General features: G+C 32.4%; 1 protein-coding gene across 5 annotated transcripts in view; it reads left to right on the plus strand.

Annotated features, from left to right (window-relative positions):
* The window catches only part of LOC121976919 (sodium/hydrogen exchanger 8-like), a 106,297-nt gene that overhangs the window by 62,825 nt on the left and 22,707 nt on the right, over positions 1-20,765 (plus strand). For 4 of the 5 annotated variants that reach the window (XM_042529334.1, XM_042529332.1, XM_042529335.1 and 1 more), the window contains 3 exons: positions 4,547-4,600; positions 4,677-4,784; positions 8,418-8,649. In XM_042529334.1, coding sequence (XP_042385268.1) covers positions 4,547-4,600; positions 4,677-4,784; positions 8,418-8,649 — 394 coding nt within the window. The remainder of the gene's footprint in view (positions 1-4,546; positions 4,601-4,676; positions 4,785-8,417; positions 8,650-20,765) is intronic. The other variant, XM_042529333.1, reaches the window with a different exon arrangement.

Consider the following 20,765-nt stretch of genomic DNA (forward strand, 5'->3'; position numbering starts at 1 on the left):
GCCTTGTCCCGTAAATGGGGCCCCTCTGGGGCCTTTTTCTTCACGGCATCCTTATTCAATATTTATCATTATCATTATCACTAGGATGAGTTGTTAAGGTTACTGATTTCCTAACATTTATCATGAAATTTAAGCTATAACATGTGATATTAAACAATTAGCATGTCAACAAGATCATTCAATGACCTTAATACATGGAATATGAAGATCCCCACATATTTTTATAGTATTTAGGGGACCTTAAATTTTGATAAAATATCCTAAAATGTTCTCTATATAGTAACCATGAGTTCCATAATTCTAAGGGGCATTGTATGCATCAATAAAATGAAGAAACTACATAAAAAGTTAAAACTACAAATAAGGATCCGATTTAATGAAGCGGGAAGAATCCTAACATGTTCACCAGTGGTTAAATGACATTAAATTCAGATTTAATTCACATAAATGTTCTCCATATAGTAATCATGAGTTCTATAATTTTAGGAGTCATTATATGCATCAAAAGAATGAAGAAACTATATGAAATGTTAAAACAACAACCAATGTTCCGATTTCATGAAGTATGAAGGAACCTAACGTGTTCAGCAGCAATTACAGTAACCATGAGTTCTCTAATTTTTAAGATCATTATACGCTTCAAAAGTATGAAGAAACTTCATGAATGTTAAAACAACAACCAATGTTCCGATTTTATGAAGCATGAGGGAACCTAACATTTTCACGAGCAATTAAATGACTTTAAATTCGGATTTAATTCATCTAAATATTCTCCATACAGTAACCATGAGTTCTCTAATTTTTAATGTCATTATACGCATCAAAAGAATGAAGAAACTTCATGAATGTTAAAACAACAACCAAATGTTCCGATTTTATGAAGCATGAGGGAACCTAACATTTCAGATTTAATTCATCTAAATATTCTCTATACCGTAATCATGAGTTCTCTAATTTTTAAGGTCATTATACGCATCAAAAGAATGAAGAAACTTCATGTATGTTAAAACAACAACCAAATGTTCCGATTTTACGAAGCATGAGGGAACCTAACATTTTCACCATCAATTAAATGACTTTAATTTCAGATTTAATTCATCTAAATGTTCTCTATATAGTAACCATGAGTTCTCTAATTTTTAAGATCATTATATGCATAAAAAAAAGATGAAGAAACTTTATGAATGTTAAAACAACAAACAATAACATCAACCATGTTACCCGAAATACACAAACTATAGAAGCCAATTACAACATTAACAAGGTAGGGAACATGCCTTTGATCCTTTAGCTATTACCCCTCTCTTCTTGTCTTCCCATGGAGCTATGAAACCGGTGTAACTCGGTGAAGGTGGGGGCTTAGGGCCAGCGGGAATCAAAGGAGCAAGGTGGAGTTTCATGATAAGTTTTATATAAGGTGGGGATATTAGGACTTGTTCTAAGTCTTATCTACTAAATCATGTAAATTTCCATTCTAGATAGATTTTATAAATGCTAAGTCCTATATATAATTTTTATAAAACTTAATACTAAGTCTAAATAGAAACCTATATCCATGGTTATATAATTCCATATATATCCACATATATAAAATTTGTAAGTTATATATTTATAAATGCTAAGTCATTTATATTATTTTTATGTAAACTTTATACTAAACATATATCCATGGTTATATAATTTATTATGCATACCAAGTCATCAAGTTGATATTAAATCCCAATTTCCATATATATCTACATAAAATCCGTAGGTTATAGTGCTTAATTATTTTTATCAATCTTTTATTTAATTTGGTATGCACCATATAAATTTATATTTTCTTCTATATTGTTTAAATGAATAACCCACAATAAAATTTATAAGTCTTTAATACCATTGTTTACTAAAATCGTAATTAAATATACTAATTTCATATTTATATATCTCCATGTATATATTATATGGCAATATATATCTGTATATTTCAATATTATAGTTTCTTAATTATATATACTATATATGATACATGTTATATATTTAGTATACTATGTCATTTATTGCATTAAATTTCATATAGATATATATATATAACCTATACTTTGTATTATATGCACATTAATCTTATATTTTCTTATTTAATTTTATTTATGCTTTGTAATTTATATTATACATTTTATATTACGTAATATATGAATATTCTCTAAAAATTTATACATACTGAGTTTTATCCTATTATAAATGCTAAGTCTTATAATTTCTATATACTAAATTTTATCCATTTATAATTCACATTTTATAGTTTCTTAATTATCATATACATGTCACATTAAATTTATACTTTATATTATAATATATATTATTTATATTTCATTTCTATATTGATTAGATGGATATGTTACACATAAATATTAAGTCTTATATATTATAGTTTCTTAATTATCATATACACGTTACATTAAATTTATACTTTATATTATAATATATAAAATATATATTATTTATATTTCATTTCTATATTGATTAGATGGATAAGTTACACATAAATACTAAGTCTTTATATATTTGTATCTTACTATTTTCTTAATATAATTCACTAATTTAAATTTCTTAATTGTAGGCTAACTTAATTAATTATGCCTATTTATGTAAATAAATTCTTAATTAAATCAAATGAACAATTACAATTAACCCAATAAATATCCTTAATTAAATAAATTTAAAATCTAATTAAAATTTAATTAATCTAATAAATTGCCCTTAATTAAATAAATCTAGATTTTAATTAAATTGCAATTCAATCCAATAACTCCCCTTAATTAAATAAGTGGTTTCGAACACTACAATAAGGTTGTTGGGTTGTTAAGAAACAATACCTAAAATAGATAATGCAATAAAAATTAAAATGTTAAGATTGTTGTGTGAGGTTTCTAAAAGGATATACTAAAAGATGCTAATATTTGAGAGGAATTAGGTATAGTTTAAATATATAAAAATGATAAAAAAAAATATAAGAGCTAAGATGATATAGATTGCTCAAAGGCGATTGATACATTTTTTTAATTAGAAGAGTCAAATTGTTTAGAGTAGAACTCATGTAAAAAGTAGAGAGAGTCTAAAGAAAATTTTACTTGGTGTAATAAAATATAGTTTAATTATTTCTAGTCACATAGCCTTTTCATTGAGATCAATTAAGGAATAAAAAGCATGTAGCCGACTTTAAATAGTTTGGACAAACATAGTTTGAAATCTTGAGCCATATCGAAATTTCAGCCTTTGATTGTCATGACAATTTTGATATTGTGTTCAAGTGTCGATGCATGATGCTAGTACAGAATTGAATGTGAAGAGAGGAAGCTGATGAAAAACAAGAAGAGAAAAGACAATTAAATACTTGAGCTCAACAAGTGTAAAAGTATTTTATTGGTGTTTTGGACTATAACTGGGATGCTATAATTCCAACACTATGTTGTGTTGACACGCGACGCACTTTGGTGTGCATTGAAATATTTTGACATATTAAAGCATGACACAATGAATTTAGATGAGTTTTACATATTTAATCCACTTTCACTTAAGTTTTATACTTTAATAAGACTATTGTTAGTTGAATTTTAAAAAATTACTCTTTTTTATTCCAATGCATGTCGAGAAGTATTATTTGTAATTTTACTCTTTTTTTACTTTAAAATGAAAACTATTGTGCATGATATGACATGTTAAGTGATGTCGAGTGTTAGCACGACATGATACTTGCTCACTTAATCATCACAGGTGACATAATAGAGATTATCTGCATCTGCCAGTATCAGATTTTAGTTAATTACTAGAACAATTTTTTTCAAAGGTACTATGATTATTATCTTGAACGGGTCCAAATTGGAACTCAATTCTCAAATTGGTTGTATTGGATGATTTGGTCCGATCATAAAACATTGATGTAATCAAAGGTGCATTGTAAGTCATACTTACAGAGATAGTAGCCTTCTAGCCCTACCAATTACCTTTAGTAAAGCTTTGCTTTTGATGGTATGGCTCAGCCCCATGACAAGCTGACACTTTAGTTGGCCTAAACATTATGTTAGACCTATGTAAAATGGTCCCCATTTTAAAATATCAAGCTTTCTGATGCATGTAGTTATCCAGTAACTTGAACACTATGGCATTGTTACTGATCAGGAATGGGCACCACCTGTTAAGTCGGATAGAGACGGTTTAATGAAGAAATGAGCGTTCTAAATCAACTATAGAGAAAATAGATAAATAAAAAAGTTGCACAATAATGGAAAAGATATAAAGAGTTTGATCTTGGTTGTAACTAGCTCATTATCAGTATTTTTTACATTCCATACGTATATACCTCAAGACTCTAAAAACACCCACTACAGCCTGCTATAACTTGCTGATCATAGACCACATTTTGACTTTTGGGATTAATGCCCTTTTCAGTCCTATGCAGAAGTTATACTGTGAGTTGCCTTGAATGGAGAGTTATTTATTTGCTACTTGAAAAGGACTATCATCTCTTTGGATGCTAATGTAGCACTTTGCTTTTGCTATTCTTCAGCGTAACAGTGACAACTTGAATCAAACAATTCTCACACAAGAGTTAGGGATCCTGGTATGTTTTTAAGAGTTGCTATATTTAAATGTGCCAATAAAATTACCTGAAATATGATATTGTTTGTTTGATGCAGTTTCTATTCTTTACTGGTGGGGTTGTTTTCTTGACATTAATTGTGAATGGATCAACTGTACAGTTCTTGCTTCATTGTCTAGGCATGGATAAACTGTCGACAGAAAAGGTTAGTACTTATATTAGTATCAATCATAATCATTTTCTATGCAAGTTATTACTTTCCACAGAATCATACACGACTTTTATCTTCCAAGTAAATTGACTTGATTTTGATGTGCTACAATCATTACAATTAATATGAAATGACGATGTTGGTTACCAAAATATCTATTGAAGTTACACATTGAAGGAGATAATCTTAATTATTTGTAGCTTTAAGAATGTAATTGGAGTTCATGTGTTGAAAATCTTCTTTTATTTGTTTCCTGAATCAATTAGTCTATCATACAAATGATTGTACCTTCAAGTAAACATAAATCTGAGCAAGCACCATCAGCTAATAATTTCATGTTGCACCACTTTTTTCTGGTTTCCATTGGAGGTTGGCTAACTTAAATTGATGAAATATGTAGTTTTGATAATTTAGACTCAGACAACATTTCTTAATTTTTGGAGTGTTTGTTTCATTTAATTTAGATACAAATTATTTTCTCCGAAGTGATTTGCTTGCCTTTGAATACATTCTCACTTGATGTAAATCAAAAGGTAAAGTAAACAACACTGTGTCATGTCTCCATCGACACACAGCTTATGTCAATCGTACTGCACATAATTCTCGTGGTCAGTCATGGGGTTTTCTCGTATACTCACGGCTGGCACGATACGAGACAAAAGAATCAGATCGATTCCTTCTATTGATCACATTGGAGAGATCAATATCAATAAAACATTCCTAAAATTTTACCTGGTGCAACAACGAAAAAGACTTCTAGTGATGAGTACGACAAGCGGTACTGAGTGGCAGTAAACAACAGTAGCAAATGATAGTGAGGAGCGGCAACAACTCTTTTACGGAGAAGCAATAATAGGTAATATATAGAGGAGTTGGAAGCAACAATCGTTGGTGATCATCAGCTGAAACATTGGCGATAACCAGCCAAATCACTGAAGTGAGGGAGTGTTGGGTGGGATTGGGAAAGCCTCCTGAGAGAAAGAAATCATGACTTTTTAAAAGGTTTATATATATATATATATATATATATATATATATATATATATATATATATATATATATATATATATATATATATATATATATATAAATTCTTTACTAACTTGGTCAATATAACTTAATGTCAATTAAAATCACTTTAAAAAGGTTAAAATGATCATAAAAAGATTAAAATGGCTACTACAACATTGTAGTAACCACTAGTTTTACGATGTTTTAGACCCATTTTAAAGCAATTTTGATTAAATTTAAATAATTTTGAGAAATTCGTAAAGATTTTTTTTATATATACAAGTGATATATATAGAGTTTTTGACTGAGTTGAATCGGTTTATTTTTACATGTTGTAGTAGCAATTCTGTGGTTGCGACAACAACGCTGGAACATGGACATTTTCGGTATGAAAAGTATAACGGGGCGCTCTTATGACTTTTTTTGAAAAAAAGTATCTTTTTGACAATTCAATCAGAGGTGCCTTTTTTTTTAAGTTAGCACCAGATATCCTGCTTACGCCATTCTATGGGTGGCCAACCCCACGGAAGTTTCTCATCGGCCACCAGAGTAAATCGAGAAGTGCTCACAGCGGACGGTCCATCGGCTCAGTGTTCTTAGGTTAAGTGCCCATCAAGAGAAAGAGGTGTCCTTTTTTATTTTTACTCAAAGTGATATATCGGTTAATTAATTAGATTTAATCAAAAGTCTAAACTTGATCAATTTAATTAAAATTATATCATTTATAATAACAATAATATTATAATAGAAGAGCTAGATACTTGATTATAAAAAAATATATTATAATACAAAATTGGTACCTAAATGAATGTTTGCTCCAATAGGTCTTGGGGTTAATTCACAACGGATGCAAAATGTCTCTTTGAGTGCTTGACCTACACATGCAAAGGGTTGCTATGCTAAGACAAAATGCTCCCCATGATTTACCTACCTATATCTTGTAAATTGACAATACTTGAGTGCTTGGGGTGAACAATATTATCTTTCTCCAATAATATTATAATAGAATTATTATATTATTTTTATTAAAAATTTAATAGTAATTTTAATTATAGCAGTTATTTTATATGTATTAACATTATATTTATTATAATTGTTATAATTAATATTGTTTATTTAATTGATATAACTAATATGTTAGCAAGATGATTTATTATTATTATTTTTATTATATAAGAATTACTTTCATAACTTTCAAATAATTTAAAATTTTAATTATATTTTTTTAATAATTTTAAATATTTAAACCAGCACCTATAGCAATTAAATATTAGTAAAGATATTTTTTGAAATTAATATACATATATTTAAACCTAGCGGGATAAGACTTGGTTGTTGTTGTTGTTCTTATAATATACACATTTATTTAAAAAAATATTGATGTTACATAAACTCCGGCACAACTTCAAATTTTAAACTTGGGCATGGTTGTTGAACTCCAACAGTTTCTTAAAGTGCGTTTATTTATTAATATTAAAAAAACTCAAAAATATTACATGGGTTATTTGTAAGTCTTTGGGTCATTTTGAAGTATGTATGGATTTTAATGACTTAAACTTTTATGACCTTCTAAAGTGTATGCATTTATTCAGATAAAAAAAACTCAAAAATATTCATGATGTAGCAGTTTTGTTAAAATTATAACATGGTCATCTTTGAGTTTTTTGGTCACTTGGAAATGAATAACTTACAAAATTTATAATTTAAAAAGTAGATTATTTTTTAAAAAGTGAAATAATAAATGAAATGGTATAATTTTGGTAATGATGGATTGGTCAATACTGTGGTCATTTTATCCTCAAATTTTGAATTTAAATACATAGATGCACTCTAGAGATTATTGGTGTTCATCCATACTTTTAAAGTGAACAAAACACTAAAATAAATAAATAAATAAATAGATAGATTCACTTTAAGTGACCATTGGAGCTCATTCATACATTACCAAATGACTAAAAAATAGTCATATAATACTTTTTTTAACCAAAATTACTACATGATTGTGTAACAATTTTAGCCAAAACTGTCAAATTGATATACTAATTTTGAAATTGTTCGATGAATCAATTACTTTGGACTGCCAAGTGGATCTAGCAATTCTGACAATTGTTGCTTGGTCACTGTTGACCAAAATTATCATATTTTTATTTACATTTAAGTCTTTTTGGAAAAAAAAATTATTTTGCTTCTGAATTTATTAAATTGGTTTCATTTTGGTCTCTAGTATTTGTTTTCAAAATTATATATATATATATATATATACATGTTGTAGTTTTGACCAAAACTACATAAGTTTATTTAAGTGCATGCATTAGACTGGTTAGGCTTCTTTTTTTTTTTTTGACTTGGTCAATTTTTATTGTATTTGATAGGACAAACTAAAATAATCCTTTTTCAAGAGAATGTAACTAAATATTTGTTAGGAGTTTTAATTACAACCATTCTAGTTCCTTCATCATTTCCTTATTTTCTAAGTTTTTTTATTCTGATATGGAATAAATAGAATGAATGTCTTTTATGCAACACAATTTAGCTAAAGAAAGTTAAAAGTTTTCACAATATTTCTGGTTCCTTTACAATCTTTGTCTAAGTTCATTCTATTATGTCACCTTGCAGATTCGTGTACTAAACTTTGCAAAGTACGAAATGCGGAACAAGGCCTTAGAATCTTTCAGTGATCTTAGAGATGATGAAGAACTTGGTCCTGCTGATTGGCCCACTATCATTAAGCATATTACATGCTTAAATAACTCAAATGAAGGTCAAATACACCCCCATAATGTTGGGGAGGGTGAGTCTTACTTGCAGACACTAAATCTGAGGGACATTCGTGTGCGTTTTCTGAATGGTAAGCTGCTTGTAAAATATGCACATAATTAATATATACTAGGACAAATTTGGTCATTTTATTCTTCAACATGCATGGTCAGCACCATGCACATGTATTTTTATTTTTAGATAAGAAAAATATTATATCATAGGTCAAAAGTATAGAAAATGGTCTATAGCAGATACTTATGTCTGACACAGCATCATATTAGAGTATACCCCTAAAGACATGTATATATGTATACTCACACTTCTGAATATCCACTCAACATTGCTCATCCTCAAAGATACATTTATTTCTAGCTTACCCTGGCGGCTAGTGGGAAACTTCCATGGGGCGGACCGGTCGTCCCAGGTTCGGTATTACCTGGTTCATTATTTACATTAACGAAGACAAAGTCAAGTGTCGAGCCTTCGTTAATACCCTATTCCCACGCTGACATCTCCCAAACACCGTTAGAGCCCATCTAAAAGTGGACATCTCCTACTGCATATGAAGCCGGTCTTTGACCCTCCTCCATAACTCAACAATAGGGGGGGCACCCAAAAAAATAAATGCTCCTACATCTCCAACACCTGTTGACAAAATGCGCACTACCTATCCTCTAAGTACTCCTGTGTGTCTTTGGTGCGAAGACGCCCCAAGGCCAACATCCAGCAAGTGGTAGTGTGACTAGGCTGCAAGTACCACACCATTTGTGCTTATACCTTCTTTAGATCGAGATGTCAAAAGAAGTCATATACCCAAGCCATTTCGCTGTCCTATGCAAACCAACCTGTCTGTCTGTAGTGTTCGAAACCACTTATTTAATTAAGGGGAGTTATTTGATTAAATTGCAATTTAATTAGAATGCGGATTTATTTAATTAAGGCCAATTTATTAGATTAATTACAATTTAATTAGATTTTAAATTTATTTAATTAAGGATATTTATTGGATTAATTGTAATTGTTCATTTGATTTAATTAAGAATTTACTTACATAAATAGACCTAATTAATTAAGTTAGCCTACAATTAGGAAATTTAGATTAGTGAATTATATTAAGAAAATAGTAAGATACAAATATATAAAGATTTAGTATTTATGTGTAACTTATCCATCTAATCAATATAGAAATGAAATATAAATAATATATATTATATATATTATAATATAAAGTATAAATTTAATGTAACATGTATATGATAATTAAGAAAATATAATATGTGAATTATAATGGGATAAAACTTAGTATGTATAAATTTTTAGAGATTATTTATCTAATTAATATAAGAATAGAAATAGATAATATATTGCGTAATATAAAATGTATAATATAAATTACAAAGCATAAATAAAATTAAATAAGAAAATATAAGATTAACGTGCATATAATAAAAAATTAAGAAACTATAATATTGTAATGTATGAATTATATATATTACTAAGTATAGGTTATATTGTAATGTATTGAAGGGGAGTCTTGGCGCAATGTAAAAGGTCACGGGTTTGAATCCTGGAAACAACCTCTTGCAAAAAGCAAGGTAAGGCTGCGTACAATTGATCCTTCCTCAGGATCTTGCATGGCGGGAGCTTCGTGCACTAGGCTGCCCTTTTTTTAACTAAGTATATATATATATATATATATATATATATGAAATTTAATGCAATTAATGACTTAGTATAATAAATATATAATATGTATCATATATAGTATATATAATAATTAAGAAACTATAATATTGAAATATACAAATTATATATATTACCATATGATATATACATGGCGATATATAAATATGAAATTAATATATTTAATTATGATTTTAGTAAACAATGGTATTAAAGACTTATAAATTTTATTGTGGGTTATTCATTTAAACAATATAGAAGAAAATATAAATTTATATGGTGCATACCAAATTAAATAAAAGATTAATAAAAATAATTAAGCACTATAACCTACGGATTTTATATATGTGGATATATATGGAATTATATAACCATGGATATAGGTTTCTATTTAGACTTAGTATTAAGTTTTATAAAAATTATATATAGGACTTAGCATTTATAAAATCTATCTAGAATGGAAATTTACATGATTTAGTAGATAAGACTTAGATCAAGTCCTAATATCCCCACCTTATATAAAACCTAACATGAAACTCTACCATGCTCCTTTGATTCCCGCCGGCCCTAAGCCCCCACCCTCACCGAGTTACACTGGTTCCATAGCTCCATGGGAAAACAAGAAGAGAGGGGTAATAGATAAAGGATCAAAGGTATCTTCCCTACCTTGTTAATGTTTTAGTTGGCTTTTATAGTTTGTGTACTTCGGGTAACATGGTTGATGTTATTGTTTGTTGTTTTAACATTCATGAAGTTTTTTTATTCATTCTTTTGATGCGTATGATGACCTTAAAAATTAGAGAACTCATGGTTACTATATGGATAATATTTAGATGAATTAAATACGAATTTAAAGTCATTTAATTGCCGGTGAAAATGTTAGGTTCCCTCATGCTTCAAAATCAGAACATTTGTTGTTGTTTTAACATTCATGAAGTTTCTTCATCTTTTTTTTTATGCGTATAATGATCTTAAAAATTAGAGAACACATGGTTAATGGAGAACATTTAGATGAATTAAATCTGAAATTAAAGTCATTTAATTGATGGTAAAAATGTTAGGTTCCCTCATGCTTCATAAAATCGGAACATTTGATTGTTGTTTTAACATTCATGAAGTTTCTTCATTCTTTTGATGCATATAATGACATTAAAAATTAGAGAACTCATGGTTACTGGATGGAGAATATTTAGATGAATTAAATATGAAATTAAAGTCATTTAATTGATGGTAAAAATGTTAGGTTCCCACGTGCTTTATAAAATCGGAACATTTGGTTGTTGTTTTAACATTCATGAAGTTTCTTCGTTCTTTTGATGCGTAAAATGACCTTAAAAATTAGAGAACTCATGGTTACTATATGGAGAATATTTAGATGAATTAAATCCAAATTTAAAGTCATTTAATTGTTGGTGAAAATGTTAGGTTCCCTCATGCTTCATAAAATCGGAACATTGGTTATTGTTTTAACATTCATGAAGTTTCTTCATACTTTTGAAGCGTATAATGACCTTAAAAATTAGAGAACTCATGGTTACTATATGGAGAACATTTAGGTGAATTAAATCCGAATTTAATGTCATGTAATGGCTGGTGAACACGTTAGGTTCCTTCATACTTCATGAAATCAGAACATTGGTTGTTGTTTTAACATTTCATATAGTTTCTTCACTCTTTTGATGCATATAATGACTCATAAAATTATAGAACTCATGGTTACTATATGGAGAACATTTAAGTGAATTAAATCTGAATTTAATGTCATTTAGTCACTGGTGAACATGTTAAGATTCTTCCCGCTTCATTAAATCGGATCCTTATCTGTATGTAGTTTCTTAATTTTATTGATGCATACAATGACCCTTATAATTATGGAACTCATGGTTACTATACAGAGAACATTTTAGGATATTTTATCAAAATTTAAGGTCCCTTAAATACTGTAAAAATATGTGGGGATCTTCATATTCCATGTATTAAGGCCATTAAGTGATCTTGTTGACATGCTAATTGTTTAATATCACATGTTATAGCTTAAATTTTATGATAAATGTTAGGAAATCAGTAACCTTAACAACTCATCCTAGTGATAATGATAATGATAAAGATTGAATAAGGATACCGTGAAGGAAAAGGCCTTAAAGGGACCCCGTTTATGGGATAAGGCCCCAAAGGGAGTCAAATATCGAGTAAGTTGACTATGATGAAATGATTATAATAATGATTTATGAGAATACTGTGAGGGAGAAGGCCCCAGAGGGACCCCGTTTACGGGCCAAGGCCCCAGAAGGAGCCCAACACCATATTTCCATAGGCTACGACCAGTGACAAAAGGGTTGCTGTAGACCCCGCCAACAATAGGCCAAGACACAGTAATGAAAAAGTGGTTGCTGATGTCCCGCCGCCTGGTATCATGGTTTTACAGCTGAGATTGATCAATCGACCATATGATAATAGCTAGTCAATGATCCAAACTTACCTTAAAAATATTTTATGATATGTTTATGTTCATGTTATGCTATGTATATGTTGAGGTTCATGATATGCTATGTTTATGTTCATGTATGCTATAAATATGTTAGGTTCATGATATGCTACGTTTATGTTCATGTCGTACTCTGTATATGTTTAAGTTCATGATATGTTATGTTTATATTCACACTATGCCATATACATGGTTGGGTTCATGTTCAAGTTCATGTTATGCCTACGTTTATGATTATGTTTAGGATTATGTTTATGTTATGCTTATGCCTATGCTTATGGGCATGCTCGTGATCAATTCTATCATTATGCCTTGTTCATTTACCATGCTTACATTTATGCTTCCATGCATATGTTGCTGTCTATGTTTTCATTCATAGTATGTTACTAGGAATGTCCCAAGTTATAGAATGTGGTTTTCCCCTAGTACACTAGATTATAGGCGCTAACTATTGCATGAACACGGTTTTGAATATGCCGAGTCTTTTGACTCACAAACTTTAACCGTTCTTTTTCAAACAATGGAACAGATAAGACAGGAGGCATTGACTAGTGAGCTTGCTTGGAACAATGACAGTACAACCCGAAGACCTTTTAGTTTAATTTTTGCATTATTTTATGTTTTAAGAACCCTCTATGTAATTTCTGAATTAGAAACTCACTATGGTAATATGTGCGAGTGGCATCCGCACTTATGGCAAATGATCTAAAAAAAAAAAAAAAACTAGGGGCGTTTCACTGTCTTTGTCCAGTAGTCGTCGGTGAGCCCACATCCGAAAGAATTCGGTCCCATATCAACAGTAGCCTCTTAATCAAGGGGGAGTCGGTAGAGGCTATGAAACATCCTAGACCTTTATATGTGTTACAAGCTGGTTCAACTTGAAACCGAAACAAATTTGAGTTTAAACATCATAATAGTGAATAAACTCTTCAAAAGCACAAAGAGTGCAATTAACTAGTGAGATAAACTCAACCGACTATCAAAATAGATAACTCAACTCTGACGAGAGGATCCAACATCCTAGTGCAAGTAGAAAAGTAGACTAATAAAAGAAGCCCTCAGGTGTGCACTGCCAGGCACAAGAAGGTTGATCCGTCAAGTCCTACCGTCTCCTCATTACCTGCACCATATGAATCTAGTGAGTCTAAAGACAAAGCAAGTTCAACCTTTATATAAATAACATCTATTCGCATTTAAGTGAAATATTTAATAAATTATCATGTTAAATATCAACGGAGAATAACCTCTTGATTTCAATTTCATGAACCTCCAAACTACCCTAAATTAACATTCAATTTTTAACCTTCGTTATCATTTATTTTGCTTGTAAAATTTGTAAATTACAAGAATTCAGATCATCAAGTGTAGCTCTTTTATACCTTAACCTCGGATCGTTTGGTCAAACATTTATCTTAGTAATAGGTTGGTAAGGTTCACCGGACCCTTCTTAAGCCGGATTCCCAAACCCTTCTGCTTTGGTAAGGTTCACCGGACTCTTCTTAAGTCGGATTCCCAAACCCCTCTATTTTGATAAGGTTCATCGAACCCTTCTTAAGCCAAATTCCCCTATTGTTACAATGTCACATATGGATCACATTATTAAACAAAGTATTATTACTTTTCATGCCTATCAAACATTGCTACATACTTACTGGTTCACTTTGCATACCAAAACAATCATTAGTTTGCGTGCATTCACATCCTACTAACAATTATGGTAATAGAGTTCAAGGTACTAATACATGTAGGAAGTAAATAATAGCTTAGGACTGGTGTTAGGAATTCGACCCCCTTCCTATCTTACTCAACCATCTCTGAACAAAATTCCCAGCTAGACCTCCTTACCCACCACAAAACTGCAGAAAAGAAAACTCCCCAAACAATAACGAAACCCTCCCTTCAAGCTAAATATCCTCCCTCACCAAAACAACCCTGAAAGCTCCCAAAACAGACCTTCCTCACCCAACAAGACCGAAATCAACCCAGAAATTAGAAAAAAAAACTGCCACATCTTCACCGAAACAAAATTGAAATTTAAACCCGCTAAACACATAACTCACAACAATCACAAAGACCTCTTTACTATGACTCGTATACATCGGAAAACCATGTTAAAACTTGCGATATACATCAAAATATCATACTAAAATCCATAGGGTGCAGTAAATTCAAAATCAACAAAAGAGAACTTGCCTTAGTGTTTTATGTATGGGAGATCACCCTCTAAGACGTAGGGAAAGGTAACCTTAAGCGTTTTGATGAGGTTCTTCCTCTATCTCTTCCAAAGTCGCTAGGGTTTAGATGGGGATATGGGGAGGCAGACTGCTTCAAGAGTGAGGGGAGGGGAATAATAAAACTTGTATTTAAAAGGGTAAGTCGAGTCGGGTTGCTAGCAAATCAGGTCGGGTTCGTTAACCTATTAATACATTAATTAATTAAACCCTTTAGTATTAAACCATAACATAAATCTTGGTTTGTTTAAGTGAACCGTTTTTTTTTAACACTACAGGCTACTTCCTAGGACCACACATTTGTACGTTTTGGATACATGTGGTGGACCCATTTGATTTAAAGAGCATGTGCTTTTACCTCAATCCACCAAAGTATTTTAGTTAGCAGAGTTAAGTTCCAACTCTTTAACTCTCAGAATCTCAAGCCTCTCTCCTTCGATTTACACATATCAACCCATGAAACTAGAGCATGCTTAGATGTCCACATAAAAGACCTGTAAATGCTATAGATACGGTCTATGACTCTTAGAGGCATGGGCAAGATGGACATCCATAAACATTCCACACTTTGAAGTATTGAGGAAATAGGTTGCGCCTTGCCCGCATAAGATAGAGTGTGCCTCGGCCATCCATTAATACGCTGGACTAAGGAATCAAGGAGAGGGCTATAATTCGAAATCCAAAGCCGCTTAATTACAAGAGGAACCCCAAGATATTTAAACGATATAGCTCCCTCTTGAAATCCGTGATGGATAGTAACCTCATGCAGACCCTATCCTCAACTCCAACCAAACAGCTGCAGGATTTCAGTCTGTTAACCTGAAGACCAGCTATTTCCCCAAATTTGTGCAAACAGGTAGATAATGCAACAACCCAATTCTCATCACCTTTACTGAATAAAAGAAGATCATTAGTATAAGCTAGGTGAGTTTGTCCCAGAGGCACACACTGAGGGTGAAATCTGAAGGTTGAACCAACTGTGCACTGCTAGATTTGTCTCCTAAAGATTTCTATACATATTCCAAATAGATATGGTGACAATGGGTCTCTTTACCGCAACCCCCTAGCTCCCTGGAATAGCCCAAAAATCCCACCATTATGGCAAGTGAGTATGAGATAGTGGTCATGCATTCAATAATCCAATCTTTAAACCTCCCTAGAAATTGCAACCCAAGAAGAGGCCCCTTCATGAATTTCCAGTGGACTGAGTCAAAAGCCTTTTGCAGGTCAATATTCATAATGCACCTCGGAGATAATCTCTTTCGGTTGTATTTCCTGAAAAGTTCTTGAGCCAAGTGGATGTTATCTGTAATGAGTTGGCCCTTTACAAATGCAACTTGTGACTAGTGTAAAAACTTGTTATAATATCTACTAGACGACTTGCTAATAACTTTGAGATGACCTTGTAGAAGATAGTAGGAGATAGGTCTATAATCTTTCACTTTGTTGGCATGAGAAGACTTCAGGACCAGCGAAATCAAAGTATGGTTCGATTTCTTAATTAGCTTCCCATTGTTGTTCAATAGTGTTCTAAACTTTCATAAAAAACCTCGATCCATAGTCATCTGAGCATGGGGCATGTTGATCTCCTATGTCAAAGAGCGCCTCCTTTATCTCCTCAACCGTGGGAAACCAGACTAGTTGATCATGCTACGCTGTTTGAATAAACTGACCAAATTGCAAACAAGATGTTGGGAATTTAGTCTTGCCCACCTGTGCCAAGTTGGTTCTAAAAATAATTAGTAAATACTCCAACAACCTCCCCAAACGATTCAGTAAGATTGTCATCCTCCCTCTCCATCGCTGTGATTTCATTACGTTTGTTATTTCTTTTTACAAGCACATGAAAAAAAGAGGAGTTACGATCCACCTGTCTGAAATATCCTAGCTTGGCACATTGCAGGTAGAAACTGTGTTCAACAACACTTAAACGAGATGCAACCTGTTGAATTTCTTTGTAATTGCCATCCATAGTGCCACAGTCCAGCTTCTTGAGCCTCCTCCAATCTCATTTGTGCAATTGCTGCTCGTGCCAAAATGTGTTGAAAGTGCACAACATTTAGAGTTTTCAAGTATGATTTCATAAGTTTCAAAACCTACACAATTCTATACTGCAATGTTTCTTGGACAATCTGCTGCTTGTAAGCTGTTCCTTGGTTTTAACTAGCTCCAAGAAGGTGCTGTGCTTGGCCCATATATTAAAAAACTTGAATGGCTTAAGAATTTGAATCTCACTGTTCAAAATAGATACAGTGCACGCCGAATGATTTGACAGACTGCCCGGCGGTGTGAAGCTAGCAAAACTCCGTAACTCAGCCTCTAGCCAACACTTATTCACTAAGGCTCGATTAAGTTTACTGCATATGTGAGCGTTGGACCGTATGTATCAGCAACCCATATGGCTTAAGTCCTCCAGTAACTGCAACAAAATTCTGACATTCAGTAAGACTGTTATGTGAGAGAGGGAGTCCTCCAAACTTATCCTCCATTGATAGATAAGCATTGAAATCCCCTAGGACAGCCCAAGGCAAAGCCATATCATCTGATAGATGATGTAAGATTTCCCATAATGGTCGCCTTCCAATAGTCAATCTGCCATACACAAAAGTGACAGCTATGGGTCTGTGTGTCACTTTGCAGATCACTTTACAATGCACAAACTGATCATGCTGTTCTCGTACCTCAAGTTCGGCCCTTTGTTCATCCCATATCAACAATATTCCTACTCTGACCATCTGGAACATCTAGTTGTTCCATCTAGAATTGCTGAAACCGACTCAATTTCAATTTCTGATAACTTAGCGCTGATAATTTAGTTTCTAGCACTCCTAACACTGCCAATTTGTTATTACAGAGGAAGTTCTCCACTCCCTTTTGTTTGAGGCCTTTATTGAAGCCTCGTATATTCCAGCTAGCAATCTTCATTTCTTTTGCTGAGCTGCTCGTGCCCTTTCACCTTGTACCCTCCTACTCAGTTTAGTATAAGAAATAAGACTCTCCTGCAGTGACAGTTCTGGAACTGTTGTATCTGCTACTGCTATTTGTTTTCCCTTGCTTGCCATCTCTATTTGCTTGCCTAGAGGTTCTATGGCACCCATTGCCCTGCTCATGCTCCTGGTCATAGGGGTTGTCTTCTGGAATTCCTCAGTTTCTGCATGGACAGTTTATGAACCTGTGCTAGTTTTCACCGCACAACAATGCCCAAACTTGTGCCTGTTTGTGCCAATCCATATTGCTGTTTCCTGCTTCCTTCCTTTCTTTCTTCCATATTTCTGAAACACATATTTCTCAGTTATAATTTCCTTGCCTTTATTCAGATGAGCTCCATCTTGCTGGGACTTCAATGCTTACTCCTGGTTTGCTATTTGGCCAACATCCTGCTGCCCCAAACTGATTTGAGGGTTGTCAGGCAATGTGGCCTCTGGATTCAACCGGTGAACTCCCGAGCCATTTACAATTTCCTTGTCTTTACTCAGATGAGCTCCATCTTGCTGAGACTGCGATGTTTCTCTTTGATTTGCTATTTGGCCAGCCTCCTGCTGCCCCAAACTGACTTCAAGATTTTCTGGATTGAGTCGGTGGACTTCCGAACCATTGACAACATAGAGGGTATCCCCATGTAGTTTGGAAATCAGCTGAGCTGAATTACCACACTGAGAATCATGTTGATCAGCGCTCTTACAATGCTCTTGATAATGACCTATGTGCTGGTATTATAAACAAAACTTCAACTTTGATTCGAATTGAAGAGGTAGAGCTACCTTAGTACCTCCTGGTAGCATAACGGGGATAGAATGTAGTGGTTCTTTGGTGATGTCCACTTCCACAAGCAATCGGGCAAAATTAATTCGTCTTCTTTGCCTCATCACCTAGTCTGTATAAAGCGGCTTGCCTAATAGCAGAAGCTGTTTTGCTCAGAGCCCGCACCGTCCAGGATTCAAGGAGGAGATTGAAAATTATCAGCAGTCATTGGAGCTCTTCCCGCTGGAAAGAGAAGCCTGTAGGTAATGATTTCAGGTATAGCATGCAACCTAACGCAATGTATGGACCACCACGTAACACTTTGTCATAATCCTCCGCATTCTGAAATTTAAACAGTAGCCACATAGCTTTATGTAGCTGAACTTCATACTTGACCCTCCACCTGTTTGCCATGCTTTTGATGGTCGACCAACCTGGGAAACATCCTACAAAACGCCCTACTAAGCAGTTTCCAATAGCATATTCAATTGTGTCTACATCCTCCAGTTCAGTGCAACACTCCCAGGTCTTGGTTGAACAAACTAAGGTTTGAAATGTCGTTCCGTGCCGCCCGGCACGGACGGTTTTTACCGTTCCGTCGGGCGGCCGAAACCGGCACGGGAGGCGTCCCCGTCTCGGGCGCGTTGGAGGAGACGCGGGACGCCTCCGTCGGCGCCGGAGGAGACCCGGGACGCCTCCGGCAACGTCCTGCGACACCTTCGGCACCGAAGGCGTCGTGCGCGACACCTTCTGCGGCCCCGAAAGCGTCCGGTGATGCTTCCAACGCCGCCGAAAGCGTTTGGCGATGCTTCCAGCGCCGCCGGACGCCCCCCGTGGGATCGCTCGTGATCATCGCGGGCACGATCTCGCGTACTGCGTACGCGATTTTTTTTTCTATTGTTAATAATTATTTATTTTATTTAATTAATTTAAACAATTCCCAAGGAGGATGTGTGATATTTTGAAGAGACTTTTATAAACCATAATTAAATTATCCTAATAAAATATATAAAAAATATATTTAAAATTAAAATAAATTAAATAAATTTTATTAATTAATATTCTGAAAAAATAATATTTTAAATTTCATTTAAAAATTTTAAAAAATATATAATGATTCTTATTTATATTCTAATATATTTTTTATTATTTTAAATTTCATTTAAATTTTTAAAAAAATTCCAAAATTTTTTTTAAAAAAATCTAATAAATTATATTTATATTCTGATATTTTTTTATATTTTTTAAAATTTTTTTACTTGATATTTTTTTCTATTTAAAATATATATTATTTAATTAATAATTAATTAAATGAATAAATAGTTAATTTATATAATTATTATTAATATAAAGTAATATCTTGTATTAATTTATATACTTATTATTATTATTATTATAGATATTTCCATTTTAATTTGAATTATTGATATATCAATTCTATTTAAATAAAATTATTTTTAATTATTTTTTCTAATAATATTAAATTATTCAATAATTGAGAACTTATAATAAATCAATATACAACTTATTTTTATATACACAATAAACATATTTATCTTATAATTACTATAGATAAATAAAAAATACCGAAACTGTATCGGCACGGCACGACACGATATCGAAACTGTATCGTTCCGGTCTAAGACCGAAACCTCGGCACGGGTCGAAATTTTAAACCTTGAAAATAGCTAAAGTGAGAAAGAAAAACAAGAAATCTTACCCAAATAAGATGCATTAAAGATGAATCCTATAGAGTACTAGTGAAGGATAAGGAAATAAAAAAAGTGATGAAAGAGATATTTTCATCAACTCTTAATGAAGGATAGGTGACAAACTTAGCTTAAAAAATTTAGGTAGTTCAAGGGAGTATAGAAATTTAAATATTTATTGAAATTTTAAATTTCAAAAGTAGAACAAACATTAGTTGGGATGCAAAATGAAAAAATGGTTAAATCAAATGATATTCCAATAGAAGTATGAAAGTTTCTATGGGAGAATGTATTACATGGCTTACTAAGTTATTCAACCTAACATTGAAAATAAAGAAAATGTTTGATCAAGTGA

The sequence above is a fragment of the Zingiber officinale genome, chromosome 4B, assembly GCF_018446385.1.
Source record: "Zingiber officinale cultivar Zhangliang chromosome 4B, Zo_v1.1, whole genome shotgun sequence".
NCBI lineage: Eukaryota > Viridiplantae > Streptophyta > Magnoliopsida > Zingiberales > Zingiberaceae > Zingiber > Zingiber officinale.